The sequence below is a fragment of the Triturus cristatus genome, chromosome 5_1 (genome assembly GCF_964204655.1).
Source record: "Triturus cristatus chromosome 5_1, aTriCri1.1, whole genome shotgun sequence".
Lineage (NCBI taxonomy): Eukaryota > Metazoa > Chordata > Amphibia > Caudata > Salamandridae > Triturus > Triturus cristatus.
Genome location: NC_140587.1, coordinates 160,751,063 through 160,776,034, shown reverse-complemented (window position 1 = coordinate 160,776,034; position 24,972 = coordinate 160,751,063). Strand labels below are relative to the sequence as shown.

Below are 24,972 nucleotides of genomic sequence, written 5' to 3'. Positions count from 1 at the left end.
CCCTCTGGCCCAGCAAGGAAGCCTGCCAAGCCTTCCGGCGACTCTGGCTCGAGTCTGCCTGCCACCGGCGCCGAAGCCCAATCATCGGCACCAAAAAAGAAGTCGCACCCATCCTTTGTTCCGACCGCTTGTTCCACCCCAAAGCCCCCTGCACCGAAGACACCAAGCAGTGACTCCCCGGCACCGAAAAAACACTCAGACTACGAAGAAGCCACTCCCCAAAAGTTCGGACTCACACTCTTCGGATCCGAAAAAACCATCAACACCGAAGAAGCACATAGAGACTGGTAAACCACACGGCTCCAAGCCCAAAACCGCTCCGGAGCCGGCGCCGAAAAAGCCCTTGATACCGACACAGTTGACACCGAACACCCAACCTTCTTCAGAAGAGCTTTTTCGACCAGTCCCTCAACAAAAAACTCTAACTAAAGACCCTAAAACTGGTCAATTGACTCTGAGTTCCAGGAAAAGACCACTGGACATGCCTGCACAAGCTCCACCACCTAAAAAGAGGGACATAGCCACATCACCTCTTAGAGTCCCTTCTCCACCTCCTCTACCTCCTACTCCACCTCCCCCACCACCTCGTTCCCCTACACCAGTAGACAATGACGACACATATGATGACACAGGGGACGGTGCGGACAACCTGCCACTAGGGGACCCCAGTCCACCAGCTTCCCCTGACCCCTGCGATGACTATAATACGCCCGATGTCCCTAATGTCCCACAAGATGACATCTACCCCTCTAGGCCTTCCCCACCAGAAGGCACCATGGGTTTTAATCAGCTGGTACACCGAGCTGCCCAGTACCACGGGGTTGACCTACATACAGAACCGGTCGAAGAGGATTTTTTAATGGACACTTTTAACACCACCCAAAGTTCCACATCCACTTTACCCATGCTCAAAGGGGTTATTAAACACACTACAGAGGTATTTAAGGACCCTGTTGGGGCTAGAGTCATCAATCCTAGAATTGAGAAAAATACAAAGCTGCCCCTACAGACCCAGCTTACATTAAGGGCCCTGTTCCATTAGACTCCATGGTGGTCTCAAATGTTTGAAAGAGGGCTAACTCGCAAGCATCAGGTGATGCAGCTCCGCCCGACAAAGAGTCTAAACTCCTGGACACCTCTGGCAAAAGAACAGCGTCACAGGCAGCTAACATTTGGCGCATCGCAAACACTCAGTCCCTGTTAGCCAGATATAATAGGGCTCACTATGATGAGTTGGAGTCCCTACTACAAAACCTCCCGGACAAATACAAAAATAAGGCCAACGACCTCATACAGGAGGGTAAAATGATCACCAACACCTCCATCTGGTGCGCTCTCAATGTGGCAGATACAGCATCCAGGGCAGTAAACACTAGTGTCCTTCTCCGCAGGCACGCGTGGCTACGCATTTCCGGTTTTAAACCTGAGGTGCAAAGCTCTATCCTCAACCAACCATTCGACCAACAACACCTTTTTGGCCCTAATATTGATGCATCCCTTGAAAAGATGAAAAAGGACACAGACAGCCAAATCAATGGGAGCCTTGCAATCGCAAGCTCCCAGACGTTATTTTCGTCGCTCATCCTACAAGGGCAACTCCAGGGGCTACTCGTCTGATAACCAATCTACCTCTTACAAGGCTCCCACCCAATCCACCTTCACCAGAGGTTATCAGAGAGGAGGATGCAGAGGCAAGACTAACACCTGCTCTGCCTCCACCCCTGCCCAATGACTTCCCTCCGCTTCCCCGGACCATTCCACTCCAGTTGGGGGAAGACTACAGTAGTTCCTTCCTGTCTGGACCAACATCACCACAGACAGGTGGGTGTGACACATAGTGCAATCAGGTTACTGTCTCAAACTTACCTCTACCCCCCCCCCCCCAACATTCCACTCAAACAGCGTCCAATGTCAACAGAACATTTGTCACTCCTGAAACAAGAGGTAATTTCCTTACTACACAAAAGTGCAATAGAACTAGTTCCCCTGCATCAACAAAACACGGGAGTTTACTCCCTGTATTTTCTTATACCAAAGGAAGACGGCTCTCTGCGACCTATTCTAGACCTCAGGCCACTAAACCTATACATACAATCAGACCATTTCCACATGGTCACACTTCAGCAGGTCCTCCCTCTACTTTCACAGGGCGACTTCCTGGATACCTTGGATCTCAAGGACGCCTATTTCCATATTCCCATTCACGCAGCTCAAAGAAAATATCTCAGGTTTGTGGTGGACGGGCAGCACTATCCATTCAAAGTACTCCCTTTCGGAGTCACAACAGCACCACGGGTATTCACAAAGTGCCTAGCGGTATTCGCCGCAGCCCATCTAAGAAGACAACACATTCACGTCTTCCCATACCTTGACGACTGGCTCATAAAAGCCAGCTCGTACAACCAGTGCGTTTATCACACTCACGCGACTATCCAATTACTCCACGACATGGGGTTCACAATTAAACCACACTAGTCTCATCTGCAACCCTCTCACACACAACAGTACCTCGGCGCCACAATAGACGCCTCAAAAGCGCTAGCCTATCCCAGTCCAGCCAGGATAGCAAGCATTCTCGCTCTCCTCACCAAATAATACAATGTGTTGTTCACATGGCTAGAGGTTGTCAATAAAGTTGGAAAAAAGAAGGAATAAATTCAATAACGCCCTCAGGTGTGATATCACTAAAACGCTATGTTGGACTGGTGTGTTTAGACACATAGAAGTGTGTCCCGTGGTGAACATTCACTAAATGGAAGTTATGAAATGAACAACATACAAGAAGGAAATTGAGTTACACGTTCAGGTGTGATGTCAATAGAAACGCCGCGTTGAACTCGTGTAGTTAGGCGCACAGGAGTGTGTCCTGTAGTGAACATTTAACGATCACTGAATGACAGTTGTAAAGTGAGTAACATGATTCCAGATGCTTGAGAAGACCATAAGTAGAAAAACATGTAAAAAAATGTAAAGTGACGCCACTGCAATGTGTTGTTCAATTGACTAAAATTAGTCAATGCAGTAAACCTAAAGTAGAACATTTAAATTCCAGATGATGTCAAATTTTCAGATGACTAAAATTGACACTAAAATATAAAGTAAGACATTCAGGTATGGTGTCACAGCTACCAAAAAGACCGTAAAACGGAAATCACCAGGAGTAGTATAAAATATAATGGGAGATAGATACCAAAGTGTCAATAGATTGGATCCATCAAGGATGTGAACAATAAGGAGGGCAAGAATGGTAAAAATGATAGATGTAGGAACTTGAGAGTAAAGGACAAGAGTTTCATAGTTTAAGAAAAGAAAACTAGAAAACATTCATTAAATGTAACAGCTGTATTCAACACGGTCATTCAGACTGTGGGGTATCATGGTGTTCATCTTCTTTATCCATAAAGTTTCTCGTTGGATCAGAAATATCCGGTTGAATCTTTCTTCTTTGATCTCCACCATTTCCAAGACCATGAAACGCAGTTGACGGATGTTGTGGTGATGTTCCGTGAAGTGTGTGGCTACAACAGATTTCGTGTTCTTGTTTGTGATGTTATTTTTATGTTTGTTGACTCTTGCTTTTATCTTTCTCTCAGTTCTTCCTATGTAGACCATCCCGCACAGGCATTTAAGCATATAAACTAGGTGTTTGGAGTCACATGTGGCAGTTGAAAAAAATTCTGATGTTGTAACCTTTTGTAGGATGGTTGACAATATTACCTTTGACGTTATTGCAGTTGCTGCAGTTCATGCAGGGAATTATGCCTTTGTGTATTACCACACGGGTGTGTGGTCAACTTGTTCTAAGCAATTCTTTGAGATTCTTGCTCCTTTCATATGCAAACAGTGGTCGATCTGTAAATGCGTTTTTGAAGTCGGGCTCTATCTGCAACATTGGCCAGTGTTTGAGGATGATCTTTTTGAGTTTATTGCTTTCTGTGGAGAACCTAGAGATCATTACCATTCTGTTGGATGTGTTTTTTTCTTGTTGGATGTGGTCAATAGTTGTGTGTGTGAGAAACGGCGGTAATACAGTCAGTGGCAGACTTCAATACATCGGTAGGATATCCTCTTTGGTTGAAACGTTCAATCATGTTAGTGATGTTCGAGTGTAGTTGTCCTGAGTCCCACACGATTCTCTTAACCCTCAGGAGTTGAGAGTAAGGTAAATGGACTTTGAGTGCGTTTTGATGGAAACTGCTATAATGCAGTAGATTATTACGGTCCGTTTCCTTTCTATACAAGGTTGTCTCAAGCTGATGATCCTTAATGTATATGAAGACATCCAAGAAGTTAATTTCAGATTCATTGATGTTGTAAGTGAATTTTATGCAGTCATTGACTTGATTCAAATTCTCAATAGCTGTAGTGAGGTCCATTCTTGACCCCTGCCATGCGATGAAATGTCGTCGATGTAACGTAAAAATGCGGCCAAATGTTCCTTCCATGATTCGTTGTTTAGAACATTGTCCAACTCGAACTTGTGCATGAAGAGATTTGCATAGCTGAGGGCTGCGCAATTCCCCGTGAGCTGCAAGAAGAATGTGTTGATGTGTGTGAAGTAGCTTTGGTATAGGGTAAACTGAAGTAATTCCATGAGAAATATTTGTAGGTCCTGCTTGGTGTTGGATTGTAATAGGAAATACTCAATGGCTTCAATATATACAATATCATGGGGAATAGAGGTGTACAAGGCTGTCGCATCGATGGTACATAAAAATAATTATTTGTTCCAGTCAATTTGAACGTCCTTAACTTTTTTCAAGAAATCCGTGGTGTCTTATATAATATATGTTGACATACTTTGAACAAGCTCTTGTAAATGTCTATCGAGATACTTGCCCACAGGTTCATGTATTGAGCCTCGTGTTGATACAATAGTTCTCATGGGTGGTCTGTACAAGTCCTTAAGAATTTTAGGTAGCATATGTATGGATGGACTTTTTGGAACTTCCTTTATCAAGTATTTTCGATCGTTATCAGTAAAGATGCCAGAGATTACTGGGTTGTCGATCAATTTTTTGAGTTCTGCTCTAAAATCTTCAGTGGGGTTGTGGATTTATTACTTTTTCGATTTATCCTCCTTCTCCCTTTATCATGCCTAAGTGGGACCTTAAGGAGACTGAGAGGACAGATGTTAAAGGGCTCAAAGGGAGTGTACATCAGGATCAGGATGATATTAACATCTACCCGGAGGGTCAGTGAGATTCAGGCTTTGTCATCCAAGCCTCTATACCTCAACAACTACCCAGACAAAGTGGTTCGACAAGCTAGAACTTCCTTTCTACCGAAAGTTAGCACTCCCTTTCATGTAAACATGTCCATCACTGCCTACTTTTTAACTCCCAACACATCCCTCTAGGGAAGGGATGCGACTTCACCAATTGGACCCAAAAAGAGAGTTGTCATTCTACCTTGACTACACAAGAGTTCCGGATGAATAACCAACTCTTTATGGGGTATGTCTGTGTGAAGAAGGGAAAGGCCGTGCAGCAGCGGGCCATCTCCCCATGGATCTTGCTCTGTACTAAGATCTGCTGTGCATTGGCCGAGGAGCAACAACCTGAGGGCTTTCATGCTCATTCCACCAGAATCAAGGCTGCGACCACCGCATTAGCACGTGGAGTCCCGGTCCTGAACATCTGCCAGGCAGCAACGTGGGCTTTGCTGCACACATTCACAAAAAACTACTACTGCCTGGACAGTCAAGTCCGTCGGGATGGGCACCCTGCCCGTTTGGTCCTGCAGGACCTTTTGGTATGAAATTGTCTTGCAGACCCAGATCCAGGGAGGCATTGCTTTGATATCTATTCTAAAGTAAGGAGTCTGCTGCTAGAAGTCTCTCAGCTGAACAAGCTACTTACCTTCAAAAACGCTTTATCTGGTAGAAACTCTATCTAGCTGCAGATTTCTTACTGAGCCACCCATCCTCCCTGCTCTGCGGACATATTTCTAGGGACAGTGTTTTCCCCTTTCAGGGCTGTAGTTTTCCACACCAATAGTCCGTGTTCTTCATGGGTCTGCTCTCCTGACGTGGAAAGTTGTTCAAAGAAAGTGAAGTCTGTGTGCTGGGGTGGCGTCTGTTTAGGCACTGCACACATCACTTTTGGTAAGAATGATGCCAACAACACCATGCAGAACTGATCAGTGCCACCTATCGGCGCATAGGGGTACTGCTCTACATTTCTGGATCCACTCTGATGCTTGGGGAATCTGTGAGCATATAGTCTCTACCAGTAAGGCATTACCGAAGGTAAGTAACTTATTCATTAAGAACAAGACACCAATATTCGATGGCAGAGTTGAAGCGCACATTCATGCGAAAGAAACTGTCAAATTTCATTTTGCATGCATTTTCATGTCCTCCTCTGGAGTTGATTGATAGTGTACGATTTGATGAATTCTCAAGAGCATAAAGAACCTGTAGTTCACTCCAAAATATTAATTACGAAACTAGATCAGTGACACAAAGATGTTTACAGTGAGATATAAACCCCCAAAACTGCTCTAAATCGGGACAATGCCATCAAGAACGACGATGTCCTTTTTAAGCCTAAGCAGCCAAAAATCATTGATAAGAAACAAAACAAAGAACGATTAATCGTTTAATATATTATTAGTCTGGCATTGAAGACCTTTTTGGCCTGCCTTCGTGAACGATTATCCAAATCTTGAAAGACAACATAACTGCAATATGAAATATCTACAAGGAGGGAGGAATAGAGTTTCATTTTGACTGCCTAGAAGCCTAGATGTAGGCTCATGGGATCTAGCTGGTTGCCAACCATATAGTGGGCTCTCTGATGCCAAGCCATTCTGATCGGCCTGGACTGGCCAAAGAGAGTGTGGTATGCGTACCTCTCGAGGCTCTTCCTGTGTGCCCAACACACTCACTACCAGCACAACCTCTCTGAGTGGACCTCCTTTCACAGTTCGAGTGAGTGACCGGTATTTCACCTCAAGCTCCTGAACCTTCCCTTTATTGTCTGGATTTTGAACAAGGACATCTTTCACTTGCTGTCGGGGTGGTGGATGTGATCTTGTCGGCTTATTTGAATCCACAAAATGTCTATGCTGCACTGTGGGACTGTTTTGTGGTCTGGTGTGCAGAATGTAGACCCTTTTAAGGGCACACCTGTCCGATATGTTGTACTTTTCACTCTATTTGGCCCAGAAGTGTTGTGCATTGGGCACAGGTAAAGGCTATGTTTAAGTCTTTTCTGCATTCATTTCCCTTCCTGATTTAAATCTCTGATTGTTCTAGGATGCTTGAAGGATCTTACGTACATGTTCCCCTATTCCGTTTGTCATGCCCAAGTGGCATCTGAATTTGGTCCTAGCCTTTTTGATGTGGTACCGTATGAACCTTTGCATAGTTGGAAGTTGTGACTGTCGTCTCTGAAACCACTGTTTCTGGTGGCCATTACTTCAGCGCAATAAATCAACAACCTGCAGGTGCTGTCTCAATCCTTCTTTTATTTCTTACTAGCCACACAAACTCGTTCCAACGAACTGTCTGCCATATCTCAACAAGGAGAGGTTACATCAGTCGAAGGGTGATCTGTTATTACATCCACCTGACAAAAGTGATTAGATCTGCAACCAGCTATTCTTAGGATAGGTATTCTGATTAAGTGTAAAGGTGGTCCAGAAGAGGTTTTGTCACGTTGGATCGTCTTCTGCATTACAATCTGCTATGACCTTGCGAAGAAGGAATCACCCGAGGGAATCTGTGCTCATTCCATCAGAGCAACGACTTCTACATCAGTTCTGGCCAGGGGAGTTACAATGGCGGAGAATTGTCAAGCAGTGAAATGGGCTTTCCTTGATCTTTTGCAAAGCACTATTGGTTGGACTCGGAAGTGATGTCTATTCACTCATTCCATACAGCACGATTTCCTAGTCTGACTGCTTCTTCATACCCACCACCTGGAGTGGATACTCTTATGGTATCTGCTTGAAAGGTGACAAATCTGCAGGTATAAGTATCCCTCAGATGAAAAATATACTTCCCTTCAGTAATGATCTTTCTGGTACATACATTGCCTATCTGCAGATCCAATTGCTCTTTTCTCCCTTTTCTGAAGGATTATCATAGATCAACAGGATATAATAGGGTACAGGTTTAGAAAAAATTAACTGACATCATGGTGTCTGTGTGCCACTGTATGGCTCTACTGTCCTTTCATCTGCATTGCATCTGGTGCCAAAAGAGAGCCAGCGCCACCTACTGTTGTAGGAGAGCTATTGCAAGTTTTGCAGATACATTCTGAGGCCTGGGGATATTCAAGAGGTGAGAATCTGCAGTTATATAAAGTATTCACCTGAATGATTGTTACTAAATGTAAGTAACCTGTTCTTCAGGTTGCTTTGTGCACAAATCAAACACAAGGTACAAAACCAAAAATTCTAATGCGAATTGGTGTGCGATTGAAGTTCATACCACCAATCCAATCACCAGTCATTCTTCATCTCCTATGCAGCAGCAAATTGGTTGTTAAAACCGACATGTCCATGTGTTCTCTTGTTTTGCAGGAGGCTGCACTTTTAAGTCTGCTCCTCTACGAGCTTGGTGTCTTACCTCCACAAAAAAGTCCCACAGGCCCTCATGGCCCCCTTAAGTAGTACTCAGGGCTAAAAATAGGAAATCATTAAGAGAGAATAAGAGAATAGGGTACCATAGTGTTCTCCCCCCACCACCCCAGCAGCATTAGTAATTTATAATCTAAAAACCCTAACATACCACGAACATAAAGTATTTCAATATTTTTTAAATAGTAACTGTCCTCTAAATGGGGGTCACCGTTTGTCTCCTTAAAAAAGGACACAAGCAATCTCACATCAACCTTAGTGCCACGCTCCATCCTTAGGCAAGCTCCTCATTGACACCCTAGGAATGACGGTTTGAATGCTTTCAAAAGCACTGTGCAGATTTGGTATTGGTTCATTAGAAATGAGATGGGATGGGGGCGTGGCCAAGCCGCGGGCTGAGATGGCCGCGCGGTGTTGAAGCTCCGTAGCCGACTCAGCGCTAAACCTGTCTTTCCCGACCTCCTGATGCGGGCGATGGCTGCCCGGACCCGGCGCTGACTCCCCTGCGGCGACCCGGAGTGGCGATCTGGCCCCGACTGCGACCGACGACCGCCAGGGCCGAGCGGACCTGATGCTCAAGATGGCGGCCTGACTCGACGGCCGGGGAGGTTGGTGCGACGGCGGCGGCCGGTTGTGATGCGGGTGGCCGGGGGGGAACCGGGGGGGGGGGGGTTCTGAGCGCTGGGGCGCGGTCTGGTGTGGGTCTGCTTCGCCCCCTTCGCCGCCGCTGGCCAGGTGCGGTCCGGGCGTTGGGCCGTTGCTCGGCGCCGCGGTCGCGGCCTCACTCGCAGGCCCCACTCGGGATCCCCGGGCTGTTTCGGTCTGGGGGTCTGGGGGGGGGCGACGGAACGGCTGGCTGGCGGTGGGGGTGGGCTGGGGGGGATCCGCGCTGACCCTAGCGCCCGGGCCGCCTCGGCCCTCCTTCCCTGGGACCTTGCTCGGCGGCCCCTGGGGTTTACGGCCTGCGCCATCCGGTCTCCCGCTCCCCGGCCCTGGGTCCCCTGGCAGCATCTGCTGACGCCCCACCGGCCGCCCGCTCTGCTTGGTCCGGGGCCCTGACCCCAAAGGCAACGCTCCCTGGTCTTTGGCGTGGAGAAATCGCCCTGTAGCGGGGCGGCCGGTGCTGGTGCCTTGGTCTGGTGTGCCGCGTGGCCAGAGACTGCGGGGGACCGCTACATCGCCCACGCTGCGGGCCAAAGAAGTGACGGAGCCGTTCCTCCCCCTGGGCCTTCGTCGCAGCGCTTTGAAGCCACCTTGTGGCCCCCTGCCCGCGACTCGCAGTCTTGCCGTGTGGGGGCATGGGACGGAAGGACCTCAGGCAAAAGACTCTGCCCTTTGAAAGGCTCCGCGATCAGCCAGCGGACCGTCGCCCAGACATGCCGGACCCTGCTGGGGGCCAGTCCTCTGGCCCGGCGGCCGTTGCTCCATCCCCTGACTGGCTGCAAGAGATGCGTGCGGGATTCAGGGCCCTAGATGGATGCTTTGATGCCCTGAACAAAACGCTAGAAACGATGGGGGCGAAGATCCAGGCCCACGATCAGCGTTTGGTGGAGGCTGAGGCTCGAATATCGGCGGTGGAAGATGGCGCAGTGCAGGACACCAAGCGCCTGGATCGGCTGGAGCGCATTCTAAAGGACGTGGCCATCAAGAACGAGGACTTGGAAGCGCGCAGTCGGCGCAATAACGTCCGAATCACTGGGGTTCCGGAATCCACGGCTACCGGCAGGCTGGATGTTTTTGTTGAGCAACTGTTGTCGGACATTTTTGGGAGAGACTCCTTCAAACCAGGCTTTGTGGTCGAGAGGGTGCACCGCTCCCTGGGGCGACGACCTAACCCGGGGCTCCCGCCTCGCCATCTGATCGCCCGGATCATGAACTTCCGAGACCGGGACACGGCCCTGCGGCTGGCCAGGGAGAAGGGCGAGATCACCTGGCAGGGCTCGAGACTCTCGTTCTACCCAGACTTTACCGTCCTGGTACAGGAGGCCAGGCGTAAATATGTTGGGGCGAAAGCGGCGCTCCGCAACCTAGGCCTCAAATATGGTATGCTGTATCCGGCCCGGCTGAGGGTTGACATCGATGGCCGACCGCGGATTTTTGACAATCCTACTGCGGTACAGGAGTTCTGCCGAACATATAAACCACGCAGGGGCCCTTTGGGGGGCGATGAGGATGGACACTCTCCTCCGCGCAGTTGTTCTGCGATTAGCCAAGACCTGTTCTCCGGCTCTGGGCCTGGCTGAGTCAGTGCCCGCATCCCAGCTTTAGACTGCGTTTTCTGACTGTTTGCACTGGGGAAGTTAGAGACACTTTGTTATGCCCTCGATTTTTCTGTGGTGCTGGGTCGGCGGCGGGTCGTTGCCATTCCCCTTTGGTTGACACCGCCGGGAGCACTTTTGGCTTAAAATGCTTATTTCTTGTCTAATTGTATATCATTGGCATTGTTATTTGGAACTTTGGTTTTTTTCCACAGGTTGGGGTTTGCCTCACGTTTGCGTGATGTGGCTGGGTGGCGGGTGGGGGGGATGGGATGGGGAGTTTTGATATTCTTGACATGGCTGGTCAGATTGTAACTTTGCGGATACACGGAGGAGCTTCTGATTTCCTGCTCTCATTGTTAGTGGTATGGCAGCGACGGTACACATAGGCTTACATGAAGCCCCCCTTGGCCTATCTCTCATGTCTTGGAACGTCAGAGGCCTGAACAATCAACGAAAATGCAAGCAGGTACTGCACTATCTGAATCGACACAGGGTTGACATTGCCTTTCTGCAAGAAACGCATTTACACACCTCTGTTCCTGCGCGCTTTGCCGCTTCCTGGGGCGCCCATAGATACTTCTCCAATTTTAGCAATTATGCCCGAGGCACCGCTGTGCTGATTCACAAGAGAGTCCCGTTTCACTGCCAGCTGTTCCGGGGGGATCCGAAGGGACGCTACTGCATAGTACGAGGGGTGTTAATGGGTCAGGCGGTCATCCTGGTATGTGTGTACGCCCCTAACACTGATTCCCCGGAATTTTTTCATGCGCTGGCTGCCCAACTTGCGACGCTTGAACCAGCGGGCCTCATTCTTGGCGGCGACTAACTTATTGCTCGATGCTGGCTTGGATAGCACGTCTGGGGCTGCTCCTTCCAAGCCTAGGGCGCGGCGCGCACTTTTGGACCTTTGTCACCAGTTCTCCCTTGTCGATATTTGGCGCAGGCGCAACCCGAACACCACTGACTACACACATTTCTCGGGGCAACACAACACTTGGACCAGAATTGACTATTGGCTGCTGTCCCCGGGCCTGTCCCCATGGTTTCGTGGGCTACTTACACTCCCTAGAACGTACTCAGACCACTCCCCTGTGTCCCTCTGCTTGGATGTTCCGCGCCCCGAGGGTTTTGAGCGACAGTGGCGATTCCCTGGGAGAGCACTGCTGGACGACTTATTTGTCCACGAGATTTCCGAGGCGATAGAGGACTACTTCACGCTTAATGCGGGATCTGTAGACTCTCAGGCCGTGCTCTGGGAGGGGTTTAAGGCCTACATCAGGGGGATTTGCATAGCTAAGCACGCTGGGGTCCTGAAGGCGCTGCGCGCGACCATTAAGCAACTGGAGACACAGCTAGAGTCGATTGATGCTGAGGCGCAGCGTGAGCCGGCTAGTGACGTGTCCGCTAGGCGGCTTTGCCTCCTGACTGACTTTCGGGAGGCAGCGGACAGAGAGATTCTGTATCTGGAGAAGTACCAGACGGCGCGTAGATATGGGGAGGGGGACAGGCCGGGACGCACGCTGGCTCAGGCTTTGAGGCCTCCGTATGGTAAGTCCTTAATAGTTGAGGTGCGGGGCGTAGATGGTTCACTCCGCACAACACCCACCGAGATCAGAGACGAATTCCTGACCTACTTCTCCGAACTATACAAGACCAAGCTGGGGGAATCCCCAACTTCTCGTGCGGCCTACTTGTCGGAGATCGCGCTTGTGTTCCTGGATAAGGGCATGCAGGAGTTCATGGCGGAGCCTATAACTGTGGTGGAGGTGCGCGGGGCGATTAAGGTGCTTCGCGGGTCCACATCCCCCGGCCTCGATGGCTTCTCCGGGGATTTTTATAAGGCCTTTTCTGATCTGCTGGCGCCACAACTGATAGAGGTGTATGCGGAAGCGCTGGAGCGCGGCTCCCTTCCGGCTACCCTCAGCGAAGCGGTAATAGTTCTGCTTCCGAAACCAAACAAGGACCCGACGTTGTGTAGCTCATATCGGCCCCTCTCCCTTTTAAACTTTGACTACAAGATCCTGGCGAAGATAGTGGCCAACAGGCTCTCTCAATTGATGAAATTCATCATTTCGCCCGTCCAATCGGGCTTCGTCCCGCGCCGCTCTACGTCTTTAAATTTGCGGACGCTTTTCACGGTGCTGCATAGAATTAATCCGGCCACGCCTGCAGCGGCGGTCCTCCTGGATACCGAGAAGGCCTTCGACACCCTAGAATGGCCTTTCTTCCTTTCCGTCATGCAACGTATGGGCATGCCGGAGGGCTTCCTTGCTACCACGCGGCTTTTGTATAGCCGCCCCACGGCCCGATTGCGTATCAATGGCACGCTGTCTTGTCCCTTCGCTCTAACGCGTGGTACGCGGCAGGGCTGTCCACTCTCACCGCTACTGTTCATTTTGGCCATGGACCCCTTGATCCGGCATTTCCAGGAGCGCCATCTCCACAGGGGTCTCCAGTTCCGGACGGGTCCCTTGCTTGCTTCCCTCTACGCAGATGACACCATATTGTATGTAAGAGAACCGCAGGTCAACCTAGCCCCCCTGATACGGGAGATCCTTCGTTACGGCGCACACTCCGGGCTGGGCATTAACTGGCATAAGTCTGTAATTTTCCCCTTAACCAGCAGCACCTCCCCATGGCAGTGCGAGTTCCCGTTGGAGTGGTGCTCTGACTCGGTGCGGTACCTGGGCATACAGATCCACCTAAACACGGACGAACTCATCCGCCTCAACTATGGCCGCGCTTTGGATAGGCTGGAGGCACAGGTGGAGGGATGGTTGAGGCTCCCGCTGTCCATGTCGGCCAGAATTGCAATCATAAAAATGATAGTTCTCCCTAGATTTTTATATCTCTTCAATAATATCCCTGTCCCTCTCACCCGGGCCTTCTTCTCCACGCTGCGATCCCAGCTGATTAGGCTGGTATGGGGCGGGAAGCATCCCCGGATCGGTTGGAAGACCCTCACGCTCCCTCATGATAGGGGCGGCCTCGGAGTGCCGGATCTGTATTTGTACTATCTGGTTGCTCAGTGTGCGCACGCCTATGCCTGGTACCACCCTGACGCTCGTATTCCGTTCCTGCGTCCCGAGGCGGATTTCGTTCTTCCGGGCCGGTTGGCGGCTGTGTTGCCAAAGGGGGTTCCCCGGGACCCAGTAGACATTCAAACGGTGTCCACCACCATCTGGGCATGGCATCGCCTCACTCGCTATCTAGCCCAGCCTCTCCTCTACTCCTCCTCTCTTCCACTTCCCAACCCCGGGTTGCTGCCTGGCACGGGGGAGGCACTGGTGCAGCGCACTTTGACCAAGTTTCATCTTACTAAGATCGGAGACCTCTACCCTGGGGGCCACATATTTTCTGTCTCGGAGGAGGAGCGCTTCGGTGAGGCCACGTTCATGGACAAATTTGTCCTGCGCCGGCTTTATTGTGCTGCTCGTTCAGACATTGCGGGATTCCCTCTCGAGCCCGCATCCTTCGAGCCCCTAACGCTCCTCATTGATAAAGACTCTGGCGCCCATTTGGTTTCTAAGCTTTATAAGGCTTGTGCAGCGCTAGTTCCATGTGAGGATGGCCGATTGAGAGCAGCTTGGGAGGCAGATTTGGGTAGGCCGATCACAGATGACCAATGGACCGCTTGTTGCAAAGTCACTAACGCGATATCACTCAATAGTCTGCATAAACTCCTCCATTATAAATTTCTTCGCCGCTGCTACATGACCCCTGATAGGCTCCACGCCATTGACCCCGCGCGCCCACACACATGCTGGAAATGCGCTGCACCACACGCTGACTTTGCGCACCTGTCCTGGACATGCCCCAGACTGCAATCATACTGGACGCAGATACATGAGATCCTTGGCGTTATGTTGGGGCTCACGCTGGTTCCCACTCCGGAGGTCGCTTTATTGGGCTACACAGTAAATTTCCCAAAGAATGTCCGCAGGCTTGCCTCCCTGGGCCTGCTACTCGCCAAGCGGGAGGTGGCAAAACATTGGGGCGGTAGAACGGCCCCCACGGCCGGGACATGGCTCACGTCTATGGCTTATTGCAGCACAAATAGCGAGATCTACGCCAGTCTCCTCCCTACCGTGGCGCGTCCCAAAGATATCTGGGGCCCCTACAAGACCTATATCGCTACCCTCCCGAGCTCTTCCCCACCGCGAGCCAATTCCGGATTAGTGCCCACGGGAGTAGGGTAGTTCTGGTATTCCTCCCTGTTGGATGTTGGGGGGGGCTGCACTCTCTCGGGGCGGGCTACATTGGGGGATTTGGGCAGAAGATGGTGATGTCCGCTGAACATGATTGGTGTGTCCTGACTGCGTCCTTTCCCTTTAGTGGGCACGGGCTGATGAGAATGGTGGGCTCTAGATGGGGGTTTTTCTATGGACCGCTGCCCTGATGCCGAACTGCTTTTTGTATACGAGGGGGGAATGTAATGTTGTATCTCCGCACTTGCTCTTAACTGTCTGCACAGCCGATATTTTCACATTGTTATGTTTGTCAAAACTAAATAAAGCTTTAAAAAAAAAAAAAAAAAAATGAGATGGGATTGTCTTCACGTTGGCCTATTCACTTGAATTTGTGGTTGCTGTAAAAAGACAAGAAATTGGAAGGTGACTATCGGAGCTGTAGGGGTTTTCAATGGTTCTGCATTCTTCTGATCTTAGTCTTTCTGCACATGGTCACCAGTTTTCGTCAAGTCCAATTTCTAGCCCCTTGTCTTAAGTAGTCAGTCCCTGAACCACATATATTGTGATAAAAACACTATCATACAAAAGGTGGGCACTTGGCCTCCTTCATTCATCCCATGCGTGCATGTTGTCAGGGACGGCCCGTACCAGAATGTTCAAAGTTACGGTAGTGAGCCTTGATGTTGTCCCTAGAATACAATTAGAAGATATAAACAGGACAGAAACACCAAACACATCTGGCGCATGTAATTTCAAATAATTTTTTTTACTGTGCACTGCGTGAAGCCCTGCTGCAAACTCATGTTCCACAAAAGTGGACACTCCACAATCGCCCCACTTGTTAAATTGGTGGTATTTTGATAAAGCCCTCTTAATGATAGACTTAAACCTACATGTCCTTTAAACATGTATAATTAAGATGGGACCATCTTGTTTGTCATGTTTTTATATGAGTTCTATTTTTTTGCATTCAGGTTGCTCTCAGTGAGAAGTTGTATCATCTTCTTAATAACCTTCGAAGGACAAGCCAGCTCCAGTGAATCCGGGGTGACCAGCTCCATCTGTGACATCTACACCAGCCTGCCTGTGTGTTGACAAGTGTTTTTCAGACTTTGTGAATGGCCTGTTTCTCTTCACCAACAAAAAGCTCTTCAAATGTCTTGTTTCAGAATGACTGCAGCAGCAGGAGGGTCAAGCGTTCAAATCGAAGATGATCAGAATAACCACGTGACCTTTTAAAGACTTTTACTGATTTTCCAGAAAGAAAGCTATTTTATGCACTGCCCATAGATATGAAATCCGTAAACATTTCTGCTTCGCTCTTATGGTCTTGTTACCATGTGAGAGGAATAAAGTCTGTCTAGGTGAGCTATTCATTAGAACAAGGTTAAATTGATGCTTAGGCCCTAGGCCTAGCATGTGTGTGTGTGTATGTATATATATATATATATATATATATATATATATCTCCTATCTCAAAAGTTCTGTCACAGTGGGAGCACTTTTACAGTTGGTGCTCGCGTTGAGACCAGGACGAGGTCTCGTAAATTAATCGTTCTTCAAGAAAAATAAAGACGCTGCACTCCTCTTAGCTTAGAAGTTGGTTTATTTCAAGTCGTGTTCTTTCCTACGCGTTTCGAACCGTAGTTCCTGATCACGGTAGACTGTTACATTGGTCCTACTTTGATTTCTGCTTTTAATACTAGTGCATATTAGTGCTGTTTTTGATGCACTCTGGGTATGGTAGTTTATCCACTTTGAATTTCACTAAACTTTATTAAATTCAATTGAACTTGCGTTAATTAATAGCATGTTCAGAAAAATATATGATACAATGATTAGGCACTAAATACTTTCAAATGGCAGCTGTCATTTTGTAATGGCAGATTGCACATTTGATTTGTTACCAAATCGCATGACCAATGTTAACAAGTTTAAACAATGGATCGTTATAAAAGTATGTTTGATAAATTCTCATCACATTATTTCGGCTGAGTGCCCTTTGTATACTGCTCTAATCTGACATTTCCGAACATGTATATATAATTTACACAGCATTTTGGGTTCTTTCTCATTTTATGGTTGGTGCGTTTGTACATGTTGATACATTGCTTTCAAAGAGTGATTTATTTTCATAATGTCCTTTAGGCATCTTCTATTTCACTATGTTGATCACTTTCTTTTTCAATCCATGTAGTTCTTAAGTTTGCTCATTGTCCACCTACATTGTTTTCTTCTTATTACAGACGAACATAAAGTTCCTCATCTCCATTTAGACCCAGGGGATATTTCGTTTTGAATTTCATTATCAATCGCGATTCCAATCTTCGTAATTTTTGTATGCGATTTCCTCCTCGTTCATTCGGCGGTATTGTCGCCAGCCCTGAGTACTTGATATCCAACCATGTTTTTCCAAAGTGAGTTGACATGTGTTTTGCAATTGCATATGTGTTATCCATATTTTGAATTTCACGTGTGTGTTCCAATATACACTTTTTCAAAGGGCATATCGTACTCCCTATATATTGCTTCCCACAAAAACATTGAAGTATATAGATTACAAATGTTGAGTCACATGTTATGGTTTCTTTTATTTCAAATGTCTTTCCAGTTGGATCTTTGAGATTCTTTAAGTTTTTGCCAATTTTGCAGGCCTTGCAAGACATACATTTTGTAAAGCCTTTGGATCTTGACTGTAACCATGATTCTGTTTTTGTCGCCTCAAAATGACTCCTCACTAGATGATCTGAGAGGTTAGGTGCTCTTCTATAGGATACTAGTGGACGATCTCCTATAGTGGTACCTATATCTGGGTCTTTTTTCAGTACGTTCAAATATTTCGCTAGTACATTTTGAATCTTGTAGCTTTCTTTACTGTACGGAAGTATGAGACGAGGTTGGTTGTCATCCATTTTTTGCTCTCTTACTATATTCATTTGTTTCTTTGATATTAATGTTTCCGCTCTAGTTTTCGGTCTCATTCTAGTTTCTCCTCTTTTGATATCCATATGTCTATATCCCTGTTGTAGAAAGCGTGTTTTAGTCTCTAGAAGTTTCTTCTCCATTTCTTGTTCCTCTGAACAATTTCTCTTCATCCGCAATAGTTCTCCATATGGTATACTCTTCTTCAGGGATTGGGGATGAAAGCTTAGACCGTGTAATAAACTGTTGGTCGCTGTCTTTTTCCTATGCACTGTTGTGTGCATACAATTGTCCTTAATGTAGACCTTTGTATCGAGGAATTCGATTTCTTTGGAGCTTAAGGTATATGTAAACTTCAAACCCACATCATTTTCATTTAGTTCTGTAAAGAACATCTGGAATTCTGATTCCGTTCCTTTCCATAATAAGAATAAATCATCTATGAACCGTAGCCAAAGGGCTACGTTCATCATGTGATGGTTGTTTTCTTCTCTCCAAGCTATGCTCCTCTCCCACCACCCCATCATGAGATTCGCATAGTTTGGAGAGAAGGAAACTCCCATCGCAGTACCACAGCATTGCATATACATCTTTTTATTGAAGAGGAAGATGTTGTTATATAGGCACATGGTTATCATGTCTATTAGCATTTCAGAATGCTCTAGTTCGCTGATTGGTCTCTGTTTCAGGAAGTACTGAATAGCGTTTAGTCCTTTATTATGGTCGATTGAGGTGTACAAGGACACCACATCGATCGTTATCAATAGGTAATTAGGTTGCCACTGAGTATCCATTATTGTGCGCAAGAAATCTCCGGTGTCTTTTATGTAGGAGCTTAAAGTTGGAACAATAGGTGCCAGAAAGTGATCCACATAGACCGACACATTCTCATATAGGCTGCCACAACTTGAAATAATGGGACGCCCAGGTGGTTTGTTCAATGTCTTGTGCACTTTGGGAAGAAAGTAGACTGTTGGTATTATTGGATTGTCTACCATTAGGAATGCTTTTTCATCCTCTGTTATTAGTCCTTTTTCTTGCCATTTATCCAATTTGTCGCTCAAGTTCGATTTTAATTCGTTGATTGGATTTTTTTGTCCAAGCATTTGTAGTTTTTTCTATCTTGTAGTTGACGCATTGCTTCTTCTATGTAATGTTGCTTGTCTAATATTACAATGTTTCCGCCTTTATCGACTGGTTTTATTTCAATTGCATTGTTATTCTTGAGTGTTTGTATGGCTAAACGTTCTTTTTTGGTCAAATTTTCCCGATTATTTTTATTAGGGACATTACGCATTGTTTCCAAGTCTCCCAGAACTAGATCATAGAATGTGTCAGTTTTGTTCCCAGGATGCAGGGCTGGACAAAATTTTGATTTCTTTTTGAATTTCGTTGGTACACGTTTGTCCGTACGAATTTCCATCTCATTCAGGATTTGGGTATCTGTACTCTCAGATGCCTCTATTTCATTTGCCAGTTCATAGGCAACACGCAGTTGAGGGATTTCCCCAATTTTGTAAGTTCCAGAGTCTTCAGTGTCTTTGATTTGGTTCGATTCATTTGATGTTTTGTGAGGTTGTTTTGCAAAGAATTTATTCAGTTTTAACTTTCTTATATATTTATAAAGATCTATTTTTGTCTCAACCAAATCCTGATGTATTTTGGGACAAAACGATAAACCCTTATTCAAAACATTGATTTCAGTTGTTGTTAGGATATATCTAGAGGGGTTGATGACCAGATTCGGAATTTTCAAGTTTGTAAATTCCATTTTCTTATCACTGTGCGGTTCCTCAAATTGTATCTCCCGCTTTTTCCGCTTGCTTCTTCTTGTTTTCCTTCTTGGTCTCTTGAGAGAAAGGACCCCCTTCCCCTTGCCCTTGTTCTCCTTGAGCTCCGACCTCTTGGCTTGTTTTTGGGTGTTTGTTGCTCCTCATAGAGTAACTTCATTTCTTCTAAAAAAGAACATTTACGTAATTCCATGGACCTTTGTTCGCCTTCACTCAGGTCAGATTCAGATTCACTTGTTATTGTGCCAGTGAGCGGATCAGTGATTGTTTTCTTTGTTTCCCATTGTTGTTTGTAAATTTCAAACTTTTTAGCAAAGGTAAAAATAGTCCCGAATTCATAGTCATCCTCATCCCTGCGGAATTTGCGTTGTTTGCGTTCCAACACCTCTTCCTCATGTTTATCCAAATTATGTTCCATGTCTGTTCGTAGTTTTTTTACAATCTCACCATTTTCATTGGTTGCCGAAATTTGAGTTTCGATCTCCGTTATTTTTTGGTGTAGCTCTTCAACATCTTTTTTCGCGTATTTTATGATGATAAACATCATATTTCTGGAGCAGTCCATGTTGTTTTTACCCCACTCTTCCAACATCTCTGGTTTGGTGTCTGGATTATTTGGGAGAGTAAATATGCGGAGTCCTCTTGGTACCATGCCACATTCCACATATTTTTCAAGAGTAATTATCTCCCAATTTCGAGAAGTTTCCTTGCGCAATAATTTTTCTAATTGTGTGAAGAGCTGTTTGATTGTACTGACTTGGGGTTGTGTGGCTTTACCTCCTCCCCCAACGTTTTTAGAGGTCGTCGCACCTCTTTGGAACATATTTTCTGCCTTGGACATGCGCTTTGCAGCTCTTTCTTCCATCTTTGGTATCGCACCTTTGTTTCTTTTATAACGATCCATTGTTTAAACTTGTGAGATTTGGGTAACAAATCAAATGTGCAATCTGCCATTACAAAATGATAGCTGCCATTTAAAAGTATTTACTGCCTAATCATTGTATTATATATTTTTCTGGGCATGCTATTAATTAACGCAAGTTCAATTGAATTTAATTTAATAAAGTTTAGTGAAATTCAAAGTGGATAAACTACCATACCCAGAGTGCATCAAAAACAGCACTAATATGCACTAGTATTAAAAGCAGAAATCAAAGTAGGACCAATGTAACAGTCTACCGTGATCAGGAACTACGGTTCGAAACGCGTAGGAAAGAACACGACTTAAAATATACCAACTTCTAAGCTAAGAGGAGTGCCGCGTCTTTATTTTTCTTGATGAACGATATATATATATATTTTAGATCTCACTAGAAAAAGAGAAGGCAAGAAAAAAGGTAATAGAAGAAAAGAAAAAAGAACTACTCTTCAAATAAAAAAAATACATAATCCTTGTATTTTGTTCAGACTATACGTACAATAAAAAACATTTAAAATATGCCTGATGTACATTTAAAGTCTGAAAAAAGGTCATCATTACCCAAGTGATTTCAGTTAGAATTATACGGTTGAACACATCCTATTTTTCACTTTAGAATGCAAATGGATAAACCCACTTTCTCAACTGAGCTATCAGTTGGTGAATGCAGCCAAAACATATTGACCCCGTCAATTTACAAAGAAAATATCAGTAGGTAAGCTGAGCCAATGAGTTTCAAAGCGTCTTGCTGCTTCTTCAGGGCCTTGTCGTCTTAATGTGTTGAAGGTTTCCTTCCATTCTGTAAACCAATGTCTGCGGTCGTAAGACGGTGATACAAAGTGAAGGTTAGATTCACATGAGATTGTGGAAGGTAATGTGCATGTGAGGAAGATTAAGAATTTGTGATTTCACATAGAGAGGAGTTATAGAAATTGGGATTTTATAAATCAGCAGACTTTGTTTGCAGAATAGAACGAAACTATCAACAAGTTAAAGAGTAGATGGAGTTCTGATGAAGCAGCAAGAAACCACGAAACGTGTTGGCTCGGCTCACCTACTGTTACTTTTATTGTAAATTGACTGCTTTTACATATTATGGCTCAGTTCATCTAATAGCTCAGCTTTGCAAGTGACTGGGTTCATCCATTTGCTGCTTTCTAAAGTGAAAAATAGGATTTGTTCAGCTGTATAATTCTAACTCCAATCACTTGGGTAAAGATGAACTTTTTCTCAGACTTCAAATGTACTTCAGGCATATTTTAAAGATAATGTTTTTATTGTCTAGGTGTGCTAACAATGGAGAAAAGTCACAGAAGTATTTGATGGGTAAGTTTCCTTTTGTCTAGTGTAGGTCTTTGGATCAACTGATGAGATGCTGTAAGAGGAAAGCTGTTCTCATTTGCAGTGTTTCATTTATGAAGTTTAGTTTGATGGTCACATGTGCCTACTTCAACAAAGGCTCAGTTTGAAATAATTTTTTACAATGGCTTTTAATAATTGTGTGGAGGAATCTTTCTTTATTGATATTGTTCGTCTTCCACAACCTGCAACTTCAATAAAGAGAGCAAATATAACTGATTTGGAAAAATGATAGAAATAAACATGTGGGAAACGAAGTTCGTTTAAATCTGCCTTGTTATAGAGGTACATTTCACATCACATTTCACTCAAATGTCAGCAGAATCTTGTGATCTCACCCCTCTCTACCTCGTGACCTCTCGATTCTCCCATGTCTTTTCATCCTTTGCGTTACTGACCACAGTAGTATCAGGAGAGTAAATCAGAGAAGGCTCTAGGTTCTTCAAGAGAGAGAAGGGCCTTTTAGAAGACTGCGTTTACCTTGGGAGCGGTCCCATTTAGATTGAAGGTGGGGGGGGGGGTGCACAACTGTTGCAAAATGAAACCTTAAACTTTTAAAAGAAAATCAATAAAGTATGTACAAATAAAGAAGCAAAACTGAAAAGTTGAAACCTTCTTCTATATTTGATTTTGAATGAAACGTAATCTTTAAATACTTTAGCATTTGTTTGGTGTATACTTGTTTTTGTGATTTTGAGGTTCAAATTACAGAAATTGCTTTGGCCGGGGGTCCCTGGCTTCGAAAAATTACTCAGTGGGGCTCCCCGGATTCAAAAGGTTAAGAACCGCTGATGTAGAAACTGCCTCTCGGTCATTATGAGTAAAGTTATGTTGGAAGTGTGGTGTGTGTTTATGTATTTGAGTACATGCAGCTGCATATACTACTGTAGAGCTGCTGAGTGTAGAACATAAATGTTGTGCCCTCTCACGTGCTAATGCTCCATATTGTGTCAATGAGTGCATGATACAGGTGAGTATTCTATTGGTCTTTATTGAAAGATTTCCATACCCCTTGAGAGGCGTAAGCACTTTGCGGATAGGCACGTAAGTACCTACTCTGCTTTTGTTATGCATTGTTGGTAGGAACTTGTTTATATAGTGCTCTTTGTGGGAAGAGTTTTAGTGTAGCGGGTGAGACTCAGAGGGGTGCTCCCAAGTTTCTGCAGTGAATTTGTAGCTGCGCTGAAGCACAACATGTAGCAAAAGGATGTTTGACGGACAGTCACATTTATACATACCCAGTATAATTACCTTACCAAAATTATGATTTCTGGCTACTGGTTCTGTGATGGACCGACTGGTTTCATTCGGAATCACCACCAGTACACCTTTTGTTGTGCGTCTACCCAGACATAGATAAGGCTAAACACAAGAACAATCGGAGACCGCAAAGCCGTAGGTGGAATTCATACCAGAATATGGTAGTTAGAATAGGGTTTGACATCAGTATTGTGTCCTTGATATATTTTACAAAAATAGCACTCGATTGGAGTAAATAATAGAAAATCGACCCCAAGTTATTTAGGTAAACAATATTTGGTAAACAATATTTGCTCTCAGACAATATTTAAATCGAAGCTCTTATTAAGTACAGCCAGTGACTCTGTGAGGGTGCGTAGAAGTAGAGCAGGCACGTCTGTAATAGAAGACCACACCCTGGGGGTTTTGTAGGATCCACCAAGATGGCAACTCGGTATGTCAGTAAGACAACAGGGCTAGCTTCATCCAGGATCAAAAACAGTTTACCCATGGATGACAGCTCACTCCACAGAAGGTTGTTAAATGGGTCTATTCCGAGGAGATGACGGACAACACAAGAATAATAATATTTGGGGGTCTACCCGGAAGTCAAGAGGCACAAGCAATCAGAGTCAAAAGAATAGTGCTCTATGGGGCCAACCCATCAATTCTCGTGTATGATGTAGGGTGCGGGTCAGGAATGTTGGAGAATAGAGGGCACAGTTCACATGAGACTGTGATGGTGCTTCGGAGAGGGGGCAGTGATCAACTGGAGACCACTAGATTTAACCTGCAAAAAGAACAGCAGCCTGCGAGGTGCACCATTGCTAAGTTATGGGGACTGGATAGACCTCAAGACAAGCAGAGCCAATAGACAGCCTCCCCTTCAGCGATACATGCATAAAGGCCTGTGCTACTACGGTATGGTCTTGCTCCCGCCATCACACTTAAGATGAATCACGGGCTAGGGCAGAAACAATGCAGTGGCCTGGCTAGCGCAGTCTTCTAAGACATGCAGAGGATTCGCATCCCAACATTACCACTCCTGATGACTGACGGCCTCCTCCTAAGTAGGCTGAAGCATTGATCATATATCATATACAATGAATACAGTACAATGACTGTGTACCATGTCAATTTATCATGTGAATAAATAACCTATGCAACCATTCTGTGTTACCTTTTTATTTCTGAGAGCTGCCCGTTCCTTGACTGTATTCGTTTTAGGCTGCGCGGACAAAGCAGCCCTGCCTCGCCATTTTACACATTGTACTCATTTACCACACCTTGCATTTTATGAAATAAAAGTACTTGTAAATAGAACACATACTGAAAGCTCATCAGGCCATTTCTCTGGGGCATTTGGGGTTTCAGGGCAGTATCGTTGTCCTTGGCCTTGGAAACATGGGAACCAGGTGCGACTGCAGGCTAGCTGAACTGCCAAGTACTTCCGCTTCAGGCTTTCACTTTCAGGGGCAGCAAGGTTGGACAGCCAAAGCGTACTCTAGGAGGGTGGCGTGGAGAAGAGTGCTTAGTTCAGCTAGCATATGTAATACTGGCATCATCATTAACCAGTATAGAGCAGAAGGTGGTGGGCCCTGAAACTTAACTTGGAGTCCGGCTGGGTCTGACATCTTGTCTGACCCTTTCATTTCCCTCTTCAGTGGTTGAGCGAAGGTTGACATTGTGAGACTTTATCAGCA

The 24,972-nt window shown here is 45.8% G+C and overlaps 1 protein-coding gene across 1 annotated transcript in view; it reads left to right on the top strand.

Annotated features, from left to right (window-relative positions):
• NAPRT (nicotinate phosphoribosyltransferase) overlaps positions 1 to 16,412 on the top strand; it is a 306,647-nt gene extending 290,235 nt beyond the window's left edge. The window contains exon 13 of the mRNA XM_085604693.1: positions 16,015 to 16,412. Within this exon, the coding sequence (XP_085460819.1) occupies positions 16,015 to 16,080 (66 nt within the window). The 3' untranslated portion in view covers positions 16,081 to 16,412. The remainder of the gene's footprint in view (positions 1 to 16,014) is intronic.
• The last annotated feature ends 8,560 nt before the right edge of the window (positions 16,413 to 24,972 follow it).